General features: G+C 42.2%; 1 protein-coding gene across 24 annotated transcripts in view; it reads left to right on the top strand.

The window, feature by feature from the left end:
• The window catches only part of SORBS1 (sorbin and SH3 domain containing 1), a 72,051-nt gene that overhangs the window by 37,357 nt on the left and 11,465 nt on the right, over positions 1–23,229 (top strand). For 10 of the 24 annotated variants that reach the window (XM_054277094.1, XM_054277080.1, XM_054277076.1 and 7 more), the window contains 13 exons: positions 1,648–1,731; positions 4,489–4,554; positions 5,134–5,235; positions 6,584–6,633; positions 9,417–9,592; positions 11,202–12,722; positions 13,449–13,534; positions 15,050–15,217; positions 16,645–16,691; positions 18,193–18,307; positions 18,413–18,538; positions 19,602–19,796; positions 21,711–22,439. In XM_054277094.1, coding sequence (XP_054133069.1) covers positions 1,648–1,731; positions 4,489–4,554; positions 5,134–5,235; positions 6,584–6,633; positions 9,417–9,592; positions 11,202–12,722; positions 13,449–13,534; positions 15,050–15,217; positions 16,645–16,691; positions 18,193–18,307; positions 18,413–18,538; positions 19,602–19,796; positions 21,711–22,439 — 3,465 coding nt within the window. The remainder of the gene's footprint in view (positions 1–1,647; positions 1,732–4,488; positions 4,555–5,133; positions 5,236–6,583; positions 6,634–9,416; positions 9,593–11,201; positions 12,723–13,448; positions 13,535–15,049; positions 15,218–16,644; positions 16,692–18,192; positions 18,308–18,412; positions 18,539–19,601; positions 19,797–21,710; positions 22,440–23,229) is intronic. The other 14 variants (XM_054277098.1, XM_054277097.1, XM_054277099.1 and 11 more) reach the window with 6 other exon arrangements.

Here is a 23,229-nt window from a genome sequence, read left to right as displayed (position 1 = left end):
CTACAAGCAGAACCGTCATCAGCATAACTGAAAAACATTTTATGTACAGAGCTCATCAAAACCAAGATGAAGGTTATAGCTGTGTTACTTCCAATGTTATTTTATGAGCTTTAATTTGAAGCCATAGACCAGAGAAGAAAGAAGGCCTTGGAAATAGTAGCTTCACAGTCTCCATCAGTCTCATTAAATATAGCAGTACCATAGTGGTTAGTGACTGCATCTTTCAGACAGGTGCAGGAGCTTTGTGAATATCACCTGGTAATCACACCCACAGCTGTGACTATCAGAATCCCAGTCCAAAACCATTTCAGAGTAATGAATAGCCTGCTGTTGATACCACTGGGCTTTGTTTTAATGTAGACACAGTTATATAAGATGAGTGCTTTTAGCTGGAGTGCAGTAAATAAAAAAGAGAGGTATTGATTCCTTTATGCCTTTAAGAAATAGCCAAATCATTCTCCAGGCCAACAGGTATTAAACATGATGTAACTATTTATCTTGCATTTCCTCTCATTCAGCATCAATCCTGAGCTCTTTTCCTAGAGCCTTTTTTTTGTGGTGCTGATGGCTATGGCAGAATCTGGGACATACAAGTCCAGCACTTTTGTCAATTGCCTCAGTAACCCCATCACAAAATTATTTCCATGAGGACGTGCATCTGTGGGGCTCCTTCTTCCTTGTGATGGAGCACTTGGGATCTTACCTGCACAGCAGACATAATGTGTGTATATTTTTAATGCACCGAGATCCACTCTGTCTTTGACTAGGTATACTGAAATGCAAGAATTAGCTAGATATCTTTTATCCCACACTTTTGGAGAGTGGTACCTCAGAAGCTTTAGCAATGGACTTTTATTCTCTTACCTCACCAACAGTGTTTTCAAACAGCTACAACTATTTCAGGTTTTTTTTTTTTGTTTCATTAAGACAGATGGTATGAATGAAAGGGAACTTCCTTTTCAGCTGTACTGTTTTCTGTCCTGTCTGATTTTCCTTCATTGTAGTTTTGTCTGATATTCTAACATTTATTTGTGAAGAAACATGTAATATTGTTGCTCTGTCCATCCTTTCAGAGGTCTTAGGGTGCACTCTCTCTGACATGTGTCTTGTATGATTTAGAAAACCACCTTCCACTCTGTTTGCAGTGTATAGAACAGGGTTTCTCACATGTTCATGTGCTGTTAAAGATGCAGTATTTGATTCAGGTCTTACTGAGTCTCTATTTTTTTAACCAAATGAAGCTTTAAAATAATAATAATAATAAAGTATATGTAGCTTTTGACTTGATAAAAGTGTCTGACAGTAGGACTGACAGACTGCCGGACTCTCTGCTCTTCCATTGAGTCTCGCTGTGACTCTGGGCAAGCTGCATAATCTCTCTCTCTTTGTGGGTCTCCTGACCTGTAAAATGCAATTCATTCATATTCATGTTGGTCCCAATGATGCTATTGGGCTTAACTGATGTTTTCAAAGCAGTTCATGGCCTTTATGAGAAACATGCAATAGAAATACCAAATTATAAGGCTGAATATCTACATTTTAAAATGGAAGCCATGGGATCTGCATCTCTAACAGTCCCTTTCCGTGTATTCTTTGCATAATGTTATCCTTCTCTTTCTTCCATTCCCCTATCACCAATTCCTTTAGACTCGGGATATAAGCCCAGAAGAGATAGATTTAAAGAATGAACCTTGGTATAAATTCTTTTCGGAATTGGAGTTTGGGAAACCGGTAAGTTTGATAGTTGCAATGACCAATGAAATCAACCTGCCTTTTTTTTAATTTTTTTTTTTTTATGATTGTCACATCTCTTTCCTAGGCCCTAAATCTGAAACAGCTGCCTTACTCATTTAAAGATGTGATTGTACATAATGTCATTCTGGTACTAACATAAAGCAGCTGTTCTGTGGCCACTTTTAGTGTTTTGAAGCCATTTACAAACATTCCCCACCTTCCAGCACTATGTATCAACAAGGTAATATTTTTTCACACACCATAGTTCAAACTGCATTTTTGTTGTTAATGTTAGAAATAATACCATCCTCTCATTCTTAAAAGGCCATATTCAAAGCCCTTATTCTCCTTCTGCCTAACAAGATCTAGGACAGCTGATAGATAAGTTAAAGTCAAGGAGAGTTATTTATTCCTGTCCCTGGCTTGTAAACTGTAGGTCAGTAATTTCCAGCTCTCCATAAACAGATCATGACCTTGTTTCCTGCTTATTTCCTTATGCATGTAGCTGCCCATTGCATAAAATGGGAGGCACTAGGGCACTAGCCTGTGTTGAACAACCCTTGCCTTTCCCTGAAAACAAAGGAGTCTGAGAACAGTGTTCTTTCTTCTCAAATAGAGCTGTGTTGCTATGTGTGGAGACAAAAAAAAAAAAAAAAAAAAAAAAAAAAAAGCTTAAATTTCCCCTCTGGAAAAGATGAACCAAAGCTTAATTATTCAATCAAACAAAGAACATTTTGATGGAGGGAACACACATCAGTGGTCATGGCTACTGGGAAAAAATGTGACTTTAAAGCATTTTATGGCCTGGTTCTTACTGATTAAACACTATTAATTTAGTTATTAAATACTATTTAATAAGCTACTCTTACTGCACCAGAGGGTTACTACCAGCCTCTCACACATATTTAGACATACTGATGGTTTCTCATTTCTCCTTTCCCCTTGAGGTCAGTAGTCAAATGCCCATGCACACAAATTTTGAGTGCTGATGAGTTTCCATGTGTGTACAACAAAACAGAAGTATTTTTTAAGGTTCAGTACTGACTTCAAAGGCAACTGCACATGGACACCAGAGAGCAGGTTTCCTTTAAATCGAGGTTTTGTTCTGGCAGAAGTGACAAAGTTCCTCTGCACAGAATGTAGCTACCTGGAGTTGTGTGCTCAGTCTGATCACATCATAAAATTAGTATAATTTTTGCTGGAAAGCAAGGATGTGCAGTGGTTAAGTTGTCCAGCCTTTCATAGAAAACTATGTTTTATAGCTATGGGCCTTCCATCCTAAGCTAAAGAAGTTTCAGCAGTGTTTGAGATGAGACCTCCTAATGTTTAGGCAGTAAAAGTCAGATAAATCTCACCTCGATGAGACTTCTAAGTGTTGTCAATGTAAGCATTTAACTCCTCACAACTTGTCATGGTTTAAGGTTTCCACAGTGAGAAGGAACCTGTTTATCTTTGTTGCCATGTAATTAATAGCCATCTGCTTTTGCAGTGAGTGAAAGTTTGTCATCTCTGTGGTCCTTTGAGTTAGTGTGAGTTAATGGAAAATGTGCCAAAGAAAGAAAAGCATTTATGCCCTTGGTCCTTGCTACGTGTGGGGGTATACCCGTTCCTTAGAAGTGTGGATTTGTGCTTTTAGTCATGCAGCCTTGGCCTTATTCCAGAAGAGGCTATCTCAGGGCAATCTGTCTCATGTTCAGCAGACCATCTGTTCTGGTGACAATTTCCCCACCTTGCTCAGGGCACTCTTGTCAAGTGCTGCTCTCTTATAAGGCCTGCCTTGACCTTGCTTCGGTTCCGAAGCCATGCAGCCATGGTCCCCAGGAGCTGTGCCAGTTCCTGAATGTGGAACTCCAGAACTAGTGCATCAGTGTCAGGCACTCGAGTTCAGGATGCCATCTCAGACTTTTGTAGCTGGCAAGCCTTTTCTGAGCTTCGTTGCCACAGCCTAAAGAACATGCATTTTGTAGCTTTGCTCACTCCAGTAATGGGAGTCCAGTCCAGTCTTTTACTCTGAATAATCCTGCCTGATACTAATATGTTCACCCAAACAGGAAAAAATCCATTTTGAAATCAGCCCTTTCAGCTGTAGGATGAATTGGAAATAGCTAGTTCCCAAACTTTCTTGTATCCCACTCTGTCCACCAAAAATCCCCGCAAACAACTCCCAAACCAGTGAAATAAAAAATAACAATTCTGCATTCTCATTGCCCCACAATGCCACCACGGGAAAATCAGCCGTTTGTTCACATGGTATGTATTCATATGCTGATGGAAGTGAGAAAGATTTTCCCTTTTCTTTATCAAAGGCCTTTGGTTTACCCTTTCCTTTTGAAAAGAAGAATGAGCAAAACAAATGCTTTTTATGACTCTGTGGTTCTCACCCCCATTTTGTTTTGGTTTTTTTTTTGTTAAGAATGCTTTAACCAACAGCTGTGGCACCCTCTAGAGAGTCCAAAATCCCTTAGAGCACCTTGCAAAAAAAATTTCTGAAAACATTACTGAAAACAGCCCCTTCCACACTGCATGTATGTTCCCTTTTGCCCCCCATGATTTCCTGGTATTTATACTATAGCAGATTTATCCCTCTTTCTCTTCTCTTTCTCTGTTGTGGTTTGTTGTTATTTTATAATTTCTTTTCAGTGTTGATGCAAATTCCCTATTGTATTTCCCCTCTGTTCTAATCCAATTTCCATATTCTCTGTGATGTCTTTCCTTATCTTCATTTCCTCATTTCCTTCCTCTGCTTTCCATCAGCCTCCAAAAAAGATTTGGGATTATACTCCTGGAGATTGCTCTATCCTTACTAGAGAGGATAGAAAGGTAATTGTGTCTCACGTACGTTGCACTACAGCATCTAGCGCGTATATATGTGTGTATGTGGTTTTCTTTTCTTTTTTTTTTTTCTTGTAGCATTGCTTGGGTTTTGTGTGCTTGTGAGTGATTTTCTTTTTTAATTGGACTTGAGCTCATTAGCCTAACAATTAAGTAGCTAGAAAATTGATTTAATAAGCAATTCTGAAATCATAATCAGCCATAATTTAGAGTGGTTGTTTTGCTATCTTGACTTGCAATGATAATTGTACTAACAGCATATTGCGTATTATTACAGTATCTTTTTTTTTCTTTACAGGTGGGTTTTATAACTTTATGGTTTGTAGAAATAGATTCTAGCAGGCCTGTGCATCTCTTGATTTTAATGTTAATTGCCTAAAACTATCTCCTCTATAATGATTGAAACATGATTAGTTGCTAGTGATTTTCTGTGTATTGTCCATACCACCTTCTTCTTTTTCGATTAAAAAGGCTCTCTTTTTTTTTTTTTTTTCAAAATTAACATTCCTTTGGTTTCCCCTAACCCTAAGCATTGTTTTCCCATTCTTCTTCTCCTTCTTTAACCAGAGTGATCTAGAAAAAGACCTCTACCTCTACCAGACTGAGTTAGAGGCAGATTTAGAAAAAATGGAGAAGCTTTATAAAGCACCACATAAAAAGCCACAGAAGGTATTTCCTATTCTTTTCATGCTGCCAATCCCCATTTCCAAACTCTCTGCTCTAATCTATTCACTGCTGGATGATTATTAAATGAGGTTGGGATAAATAATGGTTCTGAGCGTTCTGACTGCATGGCTTGCTGTGTTGCTGTCAGAAATAATAGAATGTGATGCTGAGAATCCAGCTTGAAATCCATTTCAGATACAGTGATTTCGTCTCTCTCCCCACCACCACGTCTGCATTCAGCTGCCCCCACCCCCATCCCGGTCCCCATTTCAGGTTTAGAGTTCAGTGTCTGCAAAAAAAACCCTCTCTATTTTTCACATGAATAGGCAGCAGCAGCAATCAGCTTAAAATTCTTGGTTGGCGTGTCACGTCATCATCTCGTGCCTTTCAAGCGTGTTGCCATCTACTCTCCCTTCTTACAAGCCCCGCTCTCTGCTTGGAGCTCACGCCTACCCAAGATTTTGGATATTCCTGAGAGATTTTACACAATTTTCCTTATGCTGCACCTTGCCATGGCCTTCTAGGGCAGGTCAGCTGCTGCTGCTGCTTCGAGGGTCTGCAGCACTCGAACCATGAAATGATAGATTAATTGGTAACACGCCATTTTTTTCTTTTTTTTTTAATGTTGCTGATTTTTTTGAAGCTGCGGCATTTCACCAGGACTTGGAAAAGCTGCTTTTTCAAACCCAAGATTTGCTTTTTCTTCTTAGATAGAAACCCTCACATAGATGAGGGGACACCAAATAGAGAATTGCTTCTAAAATTGCCTTCAATTTTTAAATAATGTGTCTAAGAAGCGTTAGATGGATTTAAAGCAAGCGGCTAAGAACTGGCTTTTGCTATTGAACCTGTGCAGCTGGCATTGCTTCTCTTAAGTAAGGAAACTGAACTGAAACATCGCTTATCTTTTTAGAGCTTTGATATTTTTTGAACGCTGAGGAATGTATTGTGCTGCAGAAATGTAATACACCTTTAAAGCAAAGGCGGGCAGTGACCGGTTGGGGGAAAGCTTGGGGAAATAATTATGAGCATGTGTCTCCTGGTCATGGCCCAGCTGGTTATCTCTTCTTGCTTTTGGCTTTATTCACAATGACTCATTTCCAGACAAAAGAATAGGCACTGTGAAAAGGCATCGGCTGTGCTAAAAACCTGTCACTGCCCTGAAGGAACTCACGAAAATTGTTGCTTTTCTGCAAAGACATTGAAGGCTTAAATTGCATTTAGATTTAAACCTCAATGTCTCCTATAGGCTAATATTGAAGTAATAGATAAAAAATTACTTAAGCAAGCCTTTTTCTTTCTCCTCACGTGTAAGTGCATATCAATGACTCCTTTGTTTGGACTCTTGCAGAATACAGCAGGTGTTACTCCTCTGGAAACTTCCACAGACCATTCTTCCTAGTAAGTTTTTCAATTGCTTGTCGATGTCTCTTTTAAAAACTGAGGTCATGTAGGACAGCGTGTTGGATGTTGGAAATGCTTTGGTTTTTTGGGGGATGGATATAGTCATGTATAATGCATGTACCTTAAGAATTATATGTGTGCTTTAGGTGAGTCCTGGTACCCTGTCTGCTTTTTGATCCAGAATGTATTTTGAAGTGATTATATGACTGATTGCATTGTCTAAGTAAGATTTGCTAATTGTGCTAGGCAGTGGCTCTAAAAAAATCAACAGACCTTTAACTTCATCTGATGAATTTTGCAAATTGACTGTATATTCATGCAAGTAACAGTATTGAATACACAAAAATTGTTTGTTACACATATGTGATAGTTTGCCTGCTGCTAGATATTCCATGTTACATGCACCAGATCAGATGGATGAAATTGATGAAAGGCAGTAATTTTCCAGCCTACAGGAAGGGAACAGTGGTAGGAGTAACAATATTTCTCAAAGATCTATTGGGCACTACTTTTTCAGCAGAATATGTAATGAACAGTATATTCTGTGTAAATGAGTTGCACATGGAATTGGTTTTAGAAGAGGAGCACACACATGCAAAATCCAGAGCAAAATGCTGAGGTGTGTTCAGTTACTTGAGTTATCCTGAGTTATTTGAGCCACAGAGCCAGCCCCTACTGTGAACCTACTGCTCCTTGTAATTGTACTGAGTGCTCCATGTCCATAGGCACAGTGATCCCCTCTATGAGGATGGTTTGTTAAAAAAGGCAGTTTCTCCTCCAGATGTCCATTAGTACCATGTGTGTTCACTGTCCCTCTGGGGGCCTTAGAGGTCTCCTGTACTTCTTTCAACACAGTTTCCTTCTGTCTCTGTTCATTCTGCTGGGAAATCCACGCAACCACTTCAACTGCTTCATTTTGGTAGGAAGAGAGCAATAAAATAAATGCAAATCTCAGATATTAGCAAAAATATATGTTTGCAAGCAACTGGTAGGGTTTCTGTTCATGGCAGCAGTATCTGTGCCACACAAAGCATTCAGGAATGCCAGTGGAGAGGAAGCAAGCTGAGTATGCTGCACAGGTAATGGGGCACAGGAGTGAGGCCCAGTGGAGTTGCACGTTTTTCCCTGCCCTTGCAGGCTGCTTGGCCTCCAATACAGTACTGCTTGCTGGCTTGAATAAGGGAGCAGCTAGTAAAGAGATTCACCAAATGCTTCCTCTATCTCCCCCAGGTTTAGTCCTAAAGAACAATTGTTTTAACCCTTTGTTTTTTAGCCACTAAGCTAACAACTAACCTCCGGGTAATCAGTCCCTGCAGCAACTGGCTGGGTTTCCTCAGCTACCTGCCAAAGAGATGCACTCTTGATCAAAGAGATATCCCTGACAAACAATAGCTTTGTAGCTATGGGTCTGTTTGGGCATTATCTAGGTTGAAAAACTGACAGTATTCCCTTTCTTTTTCATGGTGCTTTTCATGAGCTTTTCCTCCAGAAAATAGTTAATGAGACTGCATATGACCTGGTTTTCCTTGTCCGGAAACTAAAGTCATCTTTGTGATCCAGACATTGTGTAATTCCACCTCCATAGCCAGTCCTCTGATGTGTTTAAAGCTTTCTCTTTACCCCAGAAGTACAGCATCTATCCAAACTAAACAGATACATGTACAAATTTATCCACAACAAACAGATATAACCACAAACATTTCCAAGTTCTCATAAATTTGAATCACTCTTGGACATCAGGATGTCAAATATTTCTATTCATTGGAAAATCTGTATATTTTTATTTTTTCAAATTTTCCAGCAGTCATGCTTTGGCCTCAGAATAGCTTCGTGTGAGACTCCATCTTATTCTGAAGAGCCTGATTGAGCACAAGAACTGGTATCAGTTTAGCTTAGCTTTTAGGAAAACAGTCTGCCTGATGGCTTAGTAAGTTTTTTGCACCTGGAAAGGCAATTTATACCATGGCATTGTCAGTTATCCTTTTGGAGAGAAACCAGGGAAATCTAGAAATCAGATGTGTGAGCATACTTGTGCTTAGGTTCATGACTAGAAAAAGGGATGTGCAATAAATTTCCAGTCTTTAAAAACCTAAGAAATTTAAATTGTACTGATTTTAACATCATTCTGTTTATATATATGCATGGTAGACCTAAAGTCCAGGATTTTTTATTCCCTGTAGAGGAAGCCTCTGGCAAAGCTGAACAGGATTGTGTGCATGTGGAAATTCCTCTGGCAATTAAAACAGTATTAAATCTATATCCCTTTACTATTGCTTCTCTGCATAGTCCCTCACTGACAGGCTTCAGAAACTGGTCAGGGAATCTTGAGCTGTAGTGTTGACTGGGAGGCTGAACTGGGTGAGATGACCACCTGAGCAGCTTTGTAAGCATGGGACAGGCATGGCTAGTGTTTAAGGAGAGAGAACTGGAAGCTGGAAGGTTTTGTGTACTTCCAGCTAGCCAGTGAATTTCATTGTGTCTACAAAGAAATCATGCATCAGTTCTGTGACTGTTGTCTCATCTGTAAAACAGAGGGGTGCTTTCCTGCTCCCTGTTTTCTGGGGGACTAAGACTGGAGAGTTCCCTCAAGTGGAGGATGCTTTGGTAGTGCCAAAGGCAGAACACTATTGCAATGTATTCATAACCTCTTCCTCAGCACCAATTCTTCATGCACAGTCTATTCTGTGTTCACAAGTGAGGTTATCTCTTAATTTACATGAAGCTCTCAGCAAACAGGTGTGACCTCCTGGTGTCCCTTTACTTTTCGTTGTGTCTTCCAGCTCCACTTATTCACCCAACTACCATGCAGTGAAGAGGGAGTCAGAGCTAGCTGTGGGGGACCCTGCTGCCTTGGAGAATGAAAGGCAGATTTACAAGAGTGTGCTGGAAGGTGGAGATATCCCATTCCAGGGGCTGAGTGGTCTCAAGCGCCCTTCGAGTTCTGCTTCCACAAAAGGTGGGTGGTTGGAACACTAACATCTTCTCCATTCTGCAGAGTGTCAAAAGCCAGGTGATATGGGCAAGCTGTTGCAAGGTTTACAGTACTATTCAAACCAGTTGAGATTTATGCTATCCTTCCACTTTGCCATCCCCAGTGTTCCCTCCTTTTTTCTCTCAGACCACAATGGCCAATATTTTTAATGATGCCTTTAACTGATCCAGGTTCCTCTTCTCAAGAGAGATCAGCTCCCTCCATTCAGCACCTCAGCCACAGCCCACACCCTCATGTTTTTCCTCAAGGCTGCTTAGGCTGGCCTTGCTATCCATCTGCTCCCACTGCCTTGCCATTCTAGAGCCCTTCCCTGGCTTTTCTGTTCTTCCCACAGCAGTATCTCAGCAGGCCACCCCAGTCTGCTGGCCTGGCTACCCTGGTGTAGCTGGTGCCCTGTGCTGCACAGCCTCCTGCCTCCAGGGCTGTGCAGAGAATGCACTGACACTGAACCAGCAATTGCTGCCTGAACCAGCCCTGCAGGCTCCAGGAATGTGAGCCAGAAGAGACCAATCTCCTCCTCTTCTCTCCCACTGTTGCAGACTCTCTAAAAGAGACTAGGAAGAGCATGACTCCCATCAGGGAATTGTACTGGGGAATGTATCTCTGAGCCAACTTCAACCTAAAAATGGCTTGAGATGGGGAGAGGACTGGAGAAGGAATGTGCTCGGTTTCTGAACTGCTCTCCCTAAAAATAGTACATCATACCAAAAAGGTCTCTCTGTCTCCATCTCCCAGCTGTTTTTCAGCATTTTGTCAGGCCTGTAGGGCAGGGAGTCAAACTGGATCTGAACAAAAAAATCTGTTCAAACAGTTTCCCAAACTGCAATTGAACCTGAATGGTTATTTTGACATTTGAATTTGAACTCAAATCGGAAACAGACCTAAAAACTGCAGTCTAAGCTGAAACCAGACTGAATCCTATTAAAAAATACCCCCAAAACCAAAAAAAAAAACCCAATGTCCTGATCTGACCCCTTCAATTTTAAAGCAACCATGGCCAACCACATTGTCTGAAGGACACTCAGCTTATTCCTAGTATGGGGAATGTCTAAGTAGGCATCTCTTGGGTGAGGTCAGCTGATGTGGTGTGCTTGTGCTAGCACAGTCAGCCTCTGGTTGTTTTCTTCCTCCCAGGAATAAACTGTTTGGCAAGCACTGTGGTAAGACCATAGTAGGTGTGATTACAGGCTTGGTATTAAGCCATTTTTGCAGTGTTAGTGTCTCTGCATTCTTGCTGACACCCTGATCCTGCCCAGAGTTCAGCTGCCCTTTTCCATGGTGCCCCAGCTTCCCTGGAAGCTTATGATGCTTTGCACTTTTTAGGCGGGTACCTTAAAAGTGCTCCAGATTTGCTTCTGGCAAAGCCTCTCATTTTAGAAACCTTAACAGCACTTCACCTACTCCTCTAAGCGTGGCTTGTTTTGCAGTTTCTTCCTGCTTTTCTTTATGTTTTGGAATTTTGTTTCTTTAAGGTGCATTTTATGAAATCCAAGCATGTTCTTTCTCCTTTCTCAATAGCTTTCTAGCACTTAAGCTAACAGGTTGTATTTATTTTATTCTGCATGCTTACCAGTGGATCGTAAAGGTGGGAATGCTCATATGACTGCACCCTCTTCAGTTAATAGCCGAACCTTTAATGCTAGTCATACCGGTATGTTAGGTCACGCATGTAAACATAAGAAGCCTTTATCAGCTGCCAAAGCCTGCATTACTGAAATCCTCCCTTCTAAATTCAAACCCAAACTAGCAGCTCCAGCTGTTCTTGTGCAGGACAAGACGGGTATCTTGCTGTCTCATGAGAAAGCTCAAAGCTGCGAAAACCTTCGTAGCTCCACTGCCTTGTTTGATAATAAAAAGGCTTTCATGGTAGACATGGGGGAAAGCATAGAAAACATCTTGATGAAGTCGAAGCAAGAGTATGCCATTAAATCTGGCAGTACCATGAGCCTGCAGGAGTATGGCACCAACTCTAGGAAAGGCTACCTGTTCGCTGCCTCCAGAAAGAGTGGGGTGGAGTTTACAACACTCTATAAAGACATGCACCAGATCAACCGGTCCAGGATCCATTTGGACACAGTTTCCTCCTGCAGCGTGAAGGATATTGCGTCTCAGTTTGAGAATGAAGTGAAGGACAGGATGGAGCACAGCCTTAGTCGAGAGGATTCAGAGCAGATCCCCAAAGACACCGTTTCGTCCCGTATCAGTGCCTTTGAGCAGCTGATCCAGAGATCCCGATCGATGCCCTCACTTGACTTTTCCATTGGGCAAAACAAACCCACCACTTCTCTTCAGTCTAAAACTTGTCTGAGTGCTGCATACTCTGCAGAGATTCTTCTGGATTTGTCAAAAGCACACCAAGTAGAAAAGGATGTTCCCAGCTTTGCAGATAAATCCTCGCACTCCTGCAGCAATGTGGAAGACACGGCTTCGGATGTCAGTGATGTCATCCCCATGGACACACTTTCAGCTTGCACTGATGAGATAGATCTTCTCTCAAATGCCTCCAATGACAGTGGCAGCAGCTCCAGCAACCTGAATGGGCCTCAGAAGCATAAAATCAACAGATGCAAAGGCTCATGCCCGGCTTCCTACACCAGATTCACTACCATCCGAAGGCATGAACAGAAGCAGGCCTCCAGGCACCCTGATTCCAAAGGGGATGTCTATGGGGACAGGCACATGCTCCCCAGAAATGTCTACCTAATGAGCCCGCTCCCATTCCGATTGAAAAAGCCCCTCCAACACAAATCCTGCAGAACTCCGCCCCCAGACTGCCTGGCAAGCCTGGCAGTGCCCAGCCCTGAGAACCCAGACGACCCCATACAGCTGCAGGGGAGTGTAGGAAACAAGAGTCACCACTCCCAGCACCAACCTTGCTCCAGAAGCGGGCCTCTTGCTCCCCAGCGCCTGTCCTCCTTTGACATTGTGGAGAGGCTTGGCTACTTCCCCACCATGGGATCTAGCCGGGATAGCTTCATGGGCCAGGCTGACATTCCTGACTCCTTAAACAATGGGAACCCTGTTTCATATGCCCTCTACCACAGCCTGGACACAAACAACAACCCGCAAAGTGAACTTGGGACGTACCTAGGAGGTGGTTTTTGTGTTCTTTACCGGTGTTCCTTTATCTGTCTTCTTTCTTCCATTCTCCTCTTTTCTTCCACAACCCTTGCATTTTTATGTCCCACCTTTACATTCCGTGACTCTCTGATTTTCTCCCCTGGTGTGTCTAATGTCCTTTTGCGTGTCTTGCTGAGCAGTTTTGTTCAGGGCTTGTTAACAGCTGCACTTCTGAGAAACAATTTCCGCTGCATTTCTAATCGCATCAGGTTCAGTTTATCTCTCAAACAGCTCTGGGGATGCAAGAATCTCAACATGAGATAATTTCTAGTCCTGTATCATTTACACACATGGGAATTATAAACCAAACCCAGATGATTTGCTTTAAGGAGTAGTTTCTCAAGGTCTAGTTGTGTGTGTGCGTGTGTGTGTGTATTAAACTTTTATCAACAGTTAAGTGCCAAATCATACTTTGATGACAGTGAATATTTTCTTCACAAAGTCCTTCTATGTCTTTACTCTTTCCTGTATCATTATTTTCTCCCTGTTCTTGGGTCTTTGTTCACATGTACAGCCCAAAAGGGAAAAAAATGAAAATGGATAAATAATCAACATCTGATTGGCAATTTGGTCAATGGCAATTGAGAATCCTTACTGTCATAATGGAAACAAATTGTTTAAAAATATTTCTTTTTTTCCTTTCTGGTTATGCTAGATAAATCCATGTGTATTTTAACTTCCTTATGTTGTTTTGAAGTAGATTCAGAATCACCAAGGCATTTTGCACCAGTTGAATACATGGAAACTCCAGAAGAAATCCTCCGCAGGCGGTATGATGATAAAGAGGTAATGCCCTCCTTTATGGCTTTATAACAGTAGTGGCAGCTCCACATGCAAGAAATACAGCATTCAGCCTTACATAAAGATAGCTTGTGTATCCATGGCTCTGTGTCCTGGAAGTTAGAGTAACAAGCAGTAGCTAGTGTGTTTTACTTTCAATACTCTCTGCCACTGATTTGCTGGGTAATGTGTCCAGTCCAGTTCAGCTTGTTTCAAATAAACCTGATAGTTATTATCAATTGCACAAAGTTACATACAGAGGCTTTAAGTAATATAAAAAGCTTGGAAATGTATGTGAGAAGTACCCTAGTACTTGCAGAAAAAGATTGGTAGTCTGTAAGTGTTCTTCATGCAAGCCGCTTGAGTCAGTATTAATCAAATTGGTGAAAACACTATTATTCCTGTGGTGGTCCTCAAGTTTTGAGGGTAAGATGGTTTAAGCTATCAGAAATTCGTAAGTTTTCCCCCAGTGCAAACTAGAATTCTTTATGGTGTCTGAAGTTGTTGTCAACAGAATGTAGCAGTCTTTTTTGAAATGGCTGGGTAACAGTGGACAAGCTGAAATAATAGGAAAGCCACGTAGACTTTCCAGCACTGGGTGTATTCAAGCTGAGCTAAAGAAGTTATAAAGTGCTTGCTTTCCTGGAAGATGGAACTAATTTCCCTTGCTGGTGGGGGCTGGGGAGTAACTTTTGCTTTTAGTGTTTGCTTTCTGAGTTCAGATAATGTTTATATGTGCTTTGAAATATGGTAAAATCTGTTCTTAATTCCTGTGTGAAAAATGGTTTTTTTCTGTCTTCTCTTGTGAAAGTTGGTAATTCCCCCACTTTCAAAATGCAGTATGCAAACTCGTGTAAGGTAAAAAACCTTACAGAATTCACTAAGACCTTCTGGTTTCAAATGAGTTAGCACACAGCTGAACTCTTCAGCCTACAGTCAGCCCCAGAAGGTGGAAGAATCCTTCTGTGCAGATGCACAAGAATGCATGTTTCTATTTAATGTGCCAGAGACTTTAGAAATCCAAAATAATTTTTAGGCGTTTATTTACTTTATTTTACAAAGTGTGTTACATGAGCCCAAAAGAACTATGGGAGAGCCTGAATGTGGTTAGACACTCTCCCAAGCTCTTTGCAAGGCTTAGAAGAATTTGGTGCCTCAGAACTCAATGGGGCTGATTCAGGTCTCTTGGAAGTCAATGAGAGATGCTTCTTTTTGGTGGAAGGGGGTTTGGATCAGGTCTCTGCATTATCAGCAGTCTTCTTAGAAGCTCCTAAGACCTGCTCAAAACTTGGAAAAACTCTTCATTAACTTCCATCAGCTTTGGATCAGATCCTCTGTATGAGCTAGATTTCAGTTATGCCATAATGATGATGTACCTTCTGTGTTTGTAAAATGAAAGGGTATTGTTTAGTTAGTAGAAACAATATTTGATACTGAACTGCAAAGCCCCAGCTATTTGCAGGGAACTCAGGAATCTTTAACTAGATTATTTACTGCCCATTTTATGCAATTTTATGGCAGAAACTTTTAGAGGACCAGAGACGGCTTAAACGTGAGCAAGAAGAAGCTGATATTGCCGCTAGAAGGCACACAGGGGTTATTCCAACGCACCATCAGTTTATCACTAATGAACGATTTGGGGACCTCCTAAATGTAGACGATACTGCAAAGAGGAAATCTGGGTCAGAGGTCTGTTTTAGTTACCTCAGTCTGCTGCTTGACCCAAAGCAATAATTGCCTCTCACAATGTTGTGCTTTAGGCCGACATTAGCTCTTCAGAGAATGTCGTTTGTTGTTTTTTTTTCCACCTTTCCCTTTCCCATTCTGGCTTCATTTAGATCTGCTTTGACTTTTATGCCTGGTAAATTAATTGATATCTTATACCAAGCTGCATATGTTAAAGCATGCCTGCTGAGAATTGCTGGTACACACCTGTAATGCATGCCTTTAAATATCAGCTACTCAGTCAATCAAAGGCATTCTACATCTTTTTCGTCATGTTGCTACATTGTCTTCTTGTCTGTGCCTTATGCTTAGAAACTTCATGTCTTGTTGATCTGGCCATGTGGCTGTCACATAGTTGTGGGGTTTTTTTAGAAAGACATTGTTTCTCCTCTTGAAATATGCTTAATGTCATTTAGAAACATTAAAAAAAAAAGTCTCAGCATGTTTCACTGTGTTCAACTTGGTTGGACTTGCTGAAAGAGACAAAGGAGGAGGTACATATTTTTTCCAAGACCCCAAGGCACTTTCCTGGAGGGCTGGACGTTTTGTCCAGATGTTATGGCCAAATGCCTTTCCTGCTTCACATGGATTGCTGCTGGGCTCTTGACAGCAGCTCTGTTTCCCCAGAGGTGCTGCACTGTGGTGGGTGAGGTGCTTACCATATGGATGGAGTACACCTGTCTGCCTTTAGTTTCAAATGCTCTGGAGCCTCATCAATTTGACTGCTTTGTATTTTATGCTCTGTTACCAAAATTACTGTAAAATTGACTGAATATTCTGTGGCCTTTACAAAATTAGCCAAGTAAACCTTTTAGACCCCAGGCCTGATGTCAACATTCATTTTGGTTCTTTAGCCACTGAAGACTTTTTTTAAATGTGTGCCTAATTTATTCATATTTCCCTTTCACCTTTGTCTCTTTCCTACCTATTGATACAGAGTACATGGGTCACATTGCAGTATTCAGCAGGGCCAGATAATAATTAATAAGAGCCACATCAAATAATATCTTACTGTTATTCCCTGCTAGTTAATTTTGCTTTTCCATTAAAAAGTCAAGAGAAATTTGGTCCTGGAGCCCCAGTAACTGTAGTTACTGGATCAGCTTTCATTCATCAGGGCTAGTCACATTAAAAGTTGACTGCTCTTACTTCTATTTACTGTAGAGCTCCTAATTATTGCTATGCCAGAAGTTGGCACTTTGTGTCCTGATGGGAGATGCCATCCAGCATATTTGGACTGTAATACCAGTTGCACGCAAGCTTGTAGCAGAATACCTGCATTCAATTTCCATGCTAATCTTAGCTGTAGAAGAGTTTGGGTGATTTTCCTCAGAAGAGGGTTGAAAGCCTAATTACTATTTTAATATATTGATTTTTTTTTTGATCTCCAGATGAGACCTGCTAGAGCCAAGTTTGACTTTAAAGCACAGACACTAAAGTGAGTATAGCTTGTTGCTCCTACCTGGAGTGTTCTTCCTCTGCTTTTTCCCTAGGATGCAGCATGCAGCATTTTTGAAGTGCCATGTAATTGGATTCATGTTTTAGGGTGTCTTTCCAGTTCCCAAAGCAAAGTTGTCCATAGTAAGGCAGGGAAAAGTAATATGAACCTTGCAGACCATAGCATCTAAAGGACCTTGAGAAAAATGTCTTCTTTCTCAGTGCATCTCTATCCCCCATGATTTTTAGGACAAACCTGCATTCTTTACTGCAACAAGTGAGTGCTCTGCCCTGTGGATAGGTGGAGCCACAGGAGAAGAACATCCTTTTCACTGTGCACATGATAGCCCATGGGCAGAAGTTAAACAGACGCCCAGGTCTAAGCATGTGGGCCCCTGGCTCAGCATTTTCCTGATCCAGGACAAAGAAGTGTGCAGAGTGGTTACTGCTCTGCTGGCATCTATGAATACATCAGCAGATGTTTCAGATGTCATTGTTGTACCTCCAAGCCCTGTTGTAGTCCTTTAGGTGAATCCTATGGCACTACTTGTTCTTTTTAGAGAAGACTGCTGTGAAGAGAAGGCCTGGAAAAGCCTCTGTGTCAGCATGAGCCTGGGGAAGCTCTCATTTTAATATTGCTAGAGGGGGAAGAAAGAAGAGCAGAATTCAGTGAAGGACCTGCATGAATGAGCTAATGTTCTGAGAATACTTTTTATGTGTTCTATAGATGATCATTTGTAATAATTTAAATAGCATCTCTCCAGCACCTGTAATAAAACTGAGGAAGACTAGGAGTAGCCATTGTGTCCCTTGAGTAGAACATACCAGAGTGCCAGAAAAAAGTAAAGCAGAGCTTGTAAAAATCGTCTTGGAAAAGGCTGTGTTGCTTATTTTCCTCTGGGGACCCAAGTAGTAAGTTTATGAGCCTAATACAAGCTGGCCACAGTTCCTCAAGCTGCAGACATTCATAATTTTAGCACTGAAGCCTGTGGATTGAAATTCCAATTTTTAGCCCAGTTGAGGTCACTGACTGCTCAACCATAGGCTGACCATCAGTGTAATCATTGCAGGATGAACTTCACCATGTGAGCATGTTAATCTAATCAGCAAACTGGCTCAGATTAAAATCATATATTTCTTTGGAAGGTGTTTGTGACATGACTGTTTCAAAACTTGAAATGAGGGCTGCTCATCATATCCAACATGGAAAGTAGCCAGTGTCATATTTGACTTGAGCTTTACCCCATTGCTTCTGGAGAGCATGTGGTTATTAGGGCCCTCACAGGCCAACTTTTTTAATAGAATGCCCAAAGAACAAGAGAGGTCTTGCACATCACAATATGAACAAAGTAATCCTCAACAGTTAGCTTGTCCTTTGGGTGGAGCATGATGTGTATCAACATGCTGGTGGACACCTTGGTACCTAGGGTTTGCTGCACAGAAAAAGAACACATCTGTTCTCCTCCAGTGAAGTTCTGATGGAGTGCTTGTGTTGTTAACAGGGAACTTCCTCTGCAAAAAGGAGATATTGTTTACATTTACAAGCAGATTGACCAGAACTGGCTCGAAGGTGAACACCATGGCAGAGTTGGCATCTTCCCACGATCATACATAGAGGTAGCTGCTTTCCTTGCAGGTGTTCTTTGTCCGCTCCCTTTCTGCCTGAGACCAGTTTATGGGCTTTGTGTATGAGACTTAGCTGATTCTGTTTGTTCATTCTAGTTCCTTCCACCAGCTGAGAAGGCTCAACCCAAAAAGCCATTACCATTGCAAGTATTGGAATATGGAGATGCTATTGCTAAGTTCAACTTCAATGGGGATACCCAAGTGGAAATGTCCTTCAGAAAGGTAGGGCTTCTGTTGTGTTGATTAATTGAATCCAGACATGATGGTGTTTTTTAGCACTAGTAACTTGCAATTTCCAAATGAAATTTGCAATTTCCAATAAAATGGACTCTGTATTCAGGAAGGATTCCTCCTCATCACCCATGTTTTTAATCCACAGTCCTCATGTAGCACATTGCGGTTTTTGTTGCAGGTAGGCTAAATCAAGAAGTGCCAATTGTTTCCTTAGGTCCAGCTGAGAAGATACTTTCAGCAAGAGTGCTGGAAAGCTGGCTCTGCAAGGCAAATTAGATACTTGGTGACAGGTCTTTCCAGGTTGGTTGGATTCAGTGGAGGCCCACACAGTTACACAGTGACTACAGTCACCCAGTTACAGTGATTTACAAAAGAAGGAAGCTGGGTTCACCGTCCCCATGCTACAGGCCAAATCATTAAGCAGGCCAGGTTCTGTGGGATTGAGGTGACTGGCTAGACTAACTGCAGAGTGAAGGTGTGGGAAAGGAGCTGTGTAATGCCTGTTCAGAAGAAAGTCATCCGTATTTAGATTAAGTAGCAGAAATTCTTCATCTTGACCAGCTTTCTGTTTTGATGCTCAGATTAGATCTTCTCTGTCTTCTCTTTTAATTATATATGAAGGTGAGGCTTGCAGTGTATATTAACGATCTGGAAGTTACTTTGTCAGCAAAACTTGGAGAGATCATAGAGAGACATAGTTTAAACTGCAGACCTGTGCATACTTTCTGTACACCTCATATGCCTGAGAGTCTCATGGTCAGCCTGAAACTGTTGGTTTCCATTTTTAGCTGACTTTAGCAGGTAGGGTCTTGAAAATGTGACCATAACTGAGTCTGCAAACAGACCAAGTCAGTACAAGAAGATCTGCAATTTTTTCTTTCTCTGAACTGAAAAATATCATTCCCACCCAGAGTTTAGGATTAGGATAATTGGAAATAGGCTGAGAACCACCAATTATTTTAGGTCAGCTGCACCAAGATTTAAAATGTAATCTGCTTTGGAATGATTAAACATGTTAAAATCAGAACTACATTGCTGTTCCTTCCCACAGGGTGAAAGGATCACGTTGATTCGACAAGTGGATGAGAACTGGTATGAAGGAAGAATCCCTGGCACCAGTCGCCAGGGCATCTTCCCCGTCACGTACGTGGAGGTGCTCAAGCGGCCAGTGGTCAAGAACGCCATTGACTATCCTGACCCACCCGTGTCCCTCTCCCCCAGCCGCAGCATCACAGCCTCACCACAGGTACTAGCACTAGATGCAGCCAGGTGCAACACCTCGCAGAACTGTGGGATAGTGCCATTCTTGTGCAAGAAGCAGTAGCTGAAAGAAAGCTGCATTTAAGACTAGAATTTTGTGCCATAAAGCTACGTGCTCCCTGCAGTAGGCTTCAACTGCAGGAAGAGGTGATGTTTCATTTACCAGAAAGGTTAATGAACGGATCATTTGGGGATTTGGAGACTCAGCTTTGTATCTCTGATATGGAGCTTGAATCCAGGCCAGGTTGAAAGGACTGCAGTTCACAGCCACGTGATTAAATTTCACTGTCGGAGATGGAATGAATTAGTGATCCAGAGTGATCCAGCTTCTCCTGAGTATGTGTTTACACTTCACACACCTTTACTGTGATGAGGGGAATTTTATATTATGACTATTAAAAGTGTCATAGTCTGTAAGGTTTTAAGAAGTGCTGTAGTCTGTAATAGTCATTATATTGATCCCAATCAGCTTGAATTAAGCTGTATACCTGCTCCTGTATGATCTAACTCATGACCAAGGTTTTTGGGGACAGGGTCAGGAGAACAGCTTGCATTATTTGAAAGTGCTGCTACATGAACTCAGGTTTTGAGAGCAGGTCAGTCTGGGATCTTCCATGAATATTAGATTCACTACAAGCCATACTGCAGTTCAAAGAAAAAATCAAAATGGCAGCAGGTGGTTATATGGGCACCTCAGAATGTTTGCCATGGTAAACTTATCAGGGCAATAGTGAGTCTCTAAATCCCTTTGTTTTGCTCCCATCGTGCAAATACTCATGCCAGTGGAAGGTCAGCATACATGTCTGGGTCATGGCCATGATGTTCTGGTGCATTTCCCTCTCACTAATGGGACCAAAACAAGGTCAAGACTGCAAAAAACATAAGGGGAGAGCTGGGATTGTGAGGAAGGGATATATGGTACAGAAAGGATAGGAAAAAAGATACCATGGCTCATGCCTGTTGTCTGTCTGGATCTTTCCTAAAAGGAGTGTTTTCAGTCTTAGCCACTGTGTAAAGAGGAAAAACTTGTTGCTTGTTTGGGATTCTCAGTCAAGACGTCAGCTGAGCTTTTCTGTGAGCTTGGCAGCCTCTCCATAGCTATTCCCTATCTTCCACAAGCTCCCTGCAGGCTTCTTCCTTGGATGGAAGGGATCATATCCACCTTTTTTTAGTTTTCTTTCCTGTTCTTTTGATTCCTCTCCTATAAAGTCAGTGCTCTCCCTAGTTTTTTGTCTGACTTGGCTGAGGACTGAGAAACAGTCTGACAAGTGCTAATGTAGCTGTTCTCACCGATGCTACTGATGGTAAAAGCTACAGACAGGACTTGTAGTGTGTTCTGTCCTTTAAACCCAGGAGCTGTTTTAATCACCTGAAGAGCTAATAGCCCCAGCTGGCTTTTTTGATCCCTTTCTCCTATGCAGCTTCTGCAATGCATGCTTCCTGAGGAGCAGGCATTGCTCATGCTGAAGTTGGATAAAGTCAAAATTCATTGCAGCAGGGAACTCTGACTGGATCCACAGTGTGAGTTGCTGGGACCCCAGCTATTGCTGCCGGCCAGTCCAGTGCTGCATTCTGCCATCATGATGGTGGCTTCACCTGCTCCCTGAAGGACTTAGAGCTTATGGTATGAAGTCAGAGGTCACAAGGTTTTTTGTGTCTGGGATACTGGCAAAGGCTGGAGAAGGGTATTCGCAGCACAGATACAGGCTGGACTCTGTGGTTGGAGTAGCTGTGGACAGCATTGTCTCCAACACAGCAGAAGAAAACTTATGCCTGTGGTCACAGATCGGCTTCTCTCCACACTTGCTCTCTCTCCCCTTACTTTTGCTTGGTTTTGTATTTTCTTTATTATTTTTTGTTCATTTCTTTCTTTTTCTCTCCTGCTTTTGTCTCCTTCAAGTCTCCCAGCTCTGAGCTGCTCCATACTCCAACTCCTCCGCCTTTGCCTTTTGCGCGCCGCGCTTTGTCTCCAGAGGTGCAGGCGGTCACATCCGAGTGGATTGCTCTGACCGTGGGAGTGTCTCCCAGCACCACTCCTGCCATAACTCCTCCATTGCCTCCTCTGCCCGAAGCCTCCCTCTCTCACCCTGACTATCTCTCGCCTTCTGCTGCAGCCAGCCCTTCCCCCACAGTCAGCCTCCACCATTCTCATCTCTCTGGCTCCTCGACTCCCAGGTCCGTTAGGTCCCCATTGCTCTCTTCCTCATCTAGACCTCAGTCCTCTGCCTGCAGTTTCTACCAGGCCACTCCACAAAACGAAGAGAAGTTTGTTGACTCCCCTTCTCCCAGCGTGACTTACTCTAACTCCTCTCGCTGGGCAGTGGAGAGCCCCGAGAGCATCCTCGCAGAGCAGCGTGACACCACTGCCAGCCCAGCCTGGCTCCCAAAGGCAGGAGAGGGCAGCAGCCACGCTGAGCAGAGTGCTCATGCTGTCCCCAAGATCTCTGTTGAGCGCTGCCTGAAACCGTCCCAGCTAGACATGCGTGCGAGCCCAGAAAGGAGACCTGTGGGTTCCTCTGAGGACAACCAGTTGTGTCAGGAGCTAATGGCTATTGTTCAGGGAGGTAAAACAGAGAAAAGAGACGTGAGGAAAGGTGATACAGGAAAGTTTCCAAGCGGGGAAAAGAAGGTACTTCTGCATGTGTGTGTGCTGCTCTGAATCGCTGATTTTTGTTTAACTGGTGGGTTGACGTTTGTGCTGCTCTGCTGGCAAAGCAGAGCCAGTGGCTGCCATATGTCATTTTGATGATCTTAAGACATTTTTTCAGGGGTCACCAGTGGCATTCACTTATAGCAGATCAAAACATTTTGGAAGAGAGATCAAGAGCAATGTAGAAAAAATTATTCTAGAATAGATAACACGACACTGACACAATCGGTCACATCTAATGAGGGGATTGTCCCGGACAGTGGCTATTACCAGACGCATCAGATGAAAGCAACACACAGGCCCACTGTGCAGAATACAGACATTTTCTTGCTAATCAGAGATTTTACAGTGTGTACTGAATCATTTTTGATTATAGAATTTGTTGGTTTTTCCTAAGGACCAAAAAGCATTTTAAACATAAACCTGGCTCCTAGAATCACAAAAGGTGTCCCCTGTTGATCCTGGAGCCTAAGTGAACCTTAATCTGGGATATGCATGACTAAGGGAGTTTTGATTGTCATGTATGTATTGAGGAGAAGTTATTACCTTTGCATTTTAAAAATGATATGAAAGGCTTTAGCCACAAAAGAGAATTAGACCTACTGATGGTTTCCCCCAAGAGTTTTTAGTTATATGCAGCCATATGTTACAATTAGAGGAAACACAGAGGGAACTCTCCAGTAGCTTCCACAACATATCTTCAGCCCTCAGTCTTTGTATAGGATATATACTTTACTTTGTAGCTCTCTGTTGCCTTGGGGCACATTGT

The sequence above is a fragment of the Melozone crissalis genome, unplaced genomic scaffold, assembly GCF_028551555.1.
Source record: "Melozone crissalis strain CALT ecotype California unplaced genomic scaffold, PUWL_Pcris_2 ptg000019l_1, whole genome shotgun sequence".
NCBI lineage: Eukaryota > Metazoa > Chordata > Aves > Passeriformes > Passerellidae > Melozone > Melozone crissalis.
This window is presented reverse-complemented; position numbering and strand designations above follow the sequence as displayed.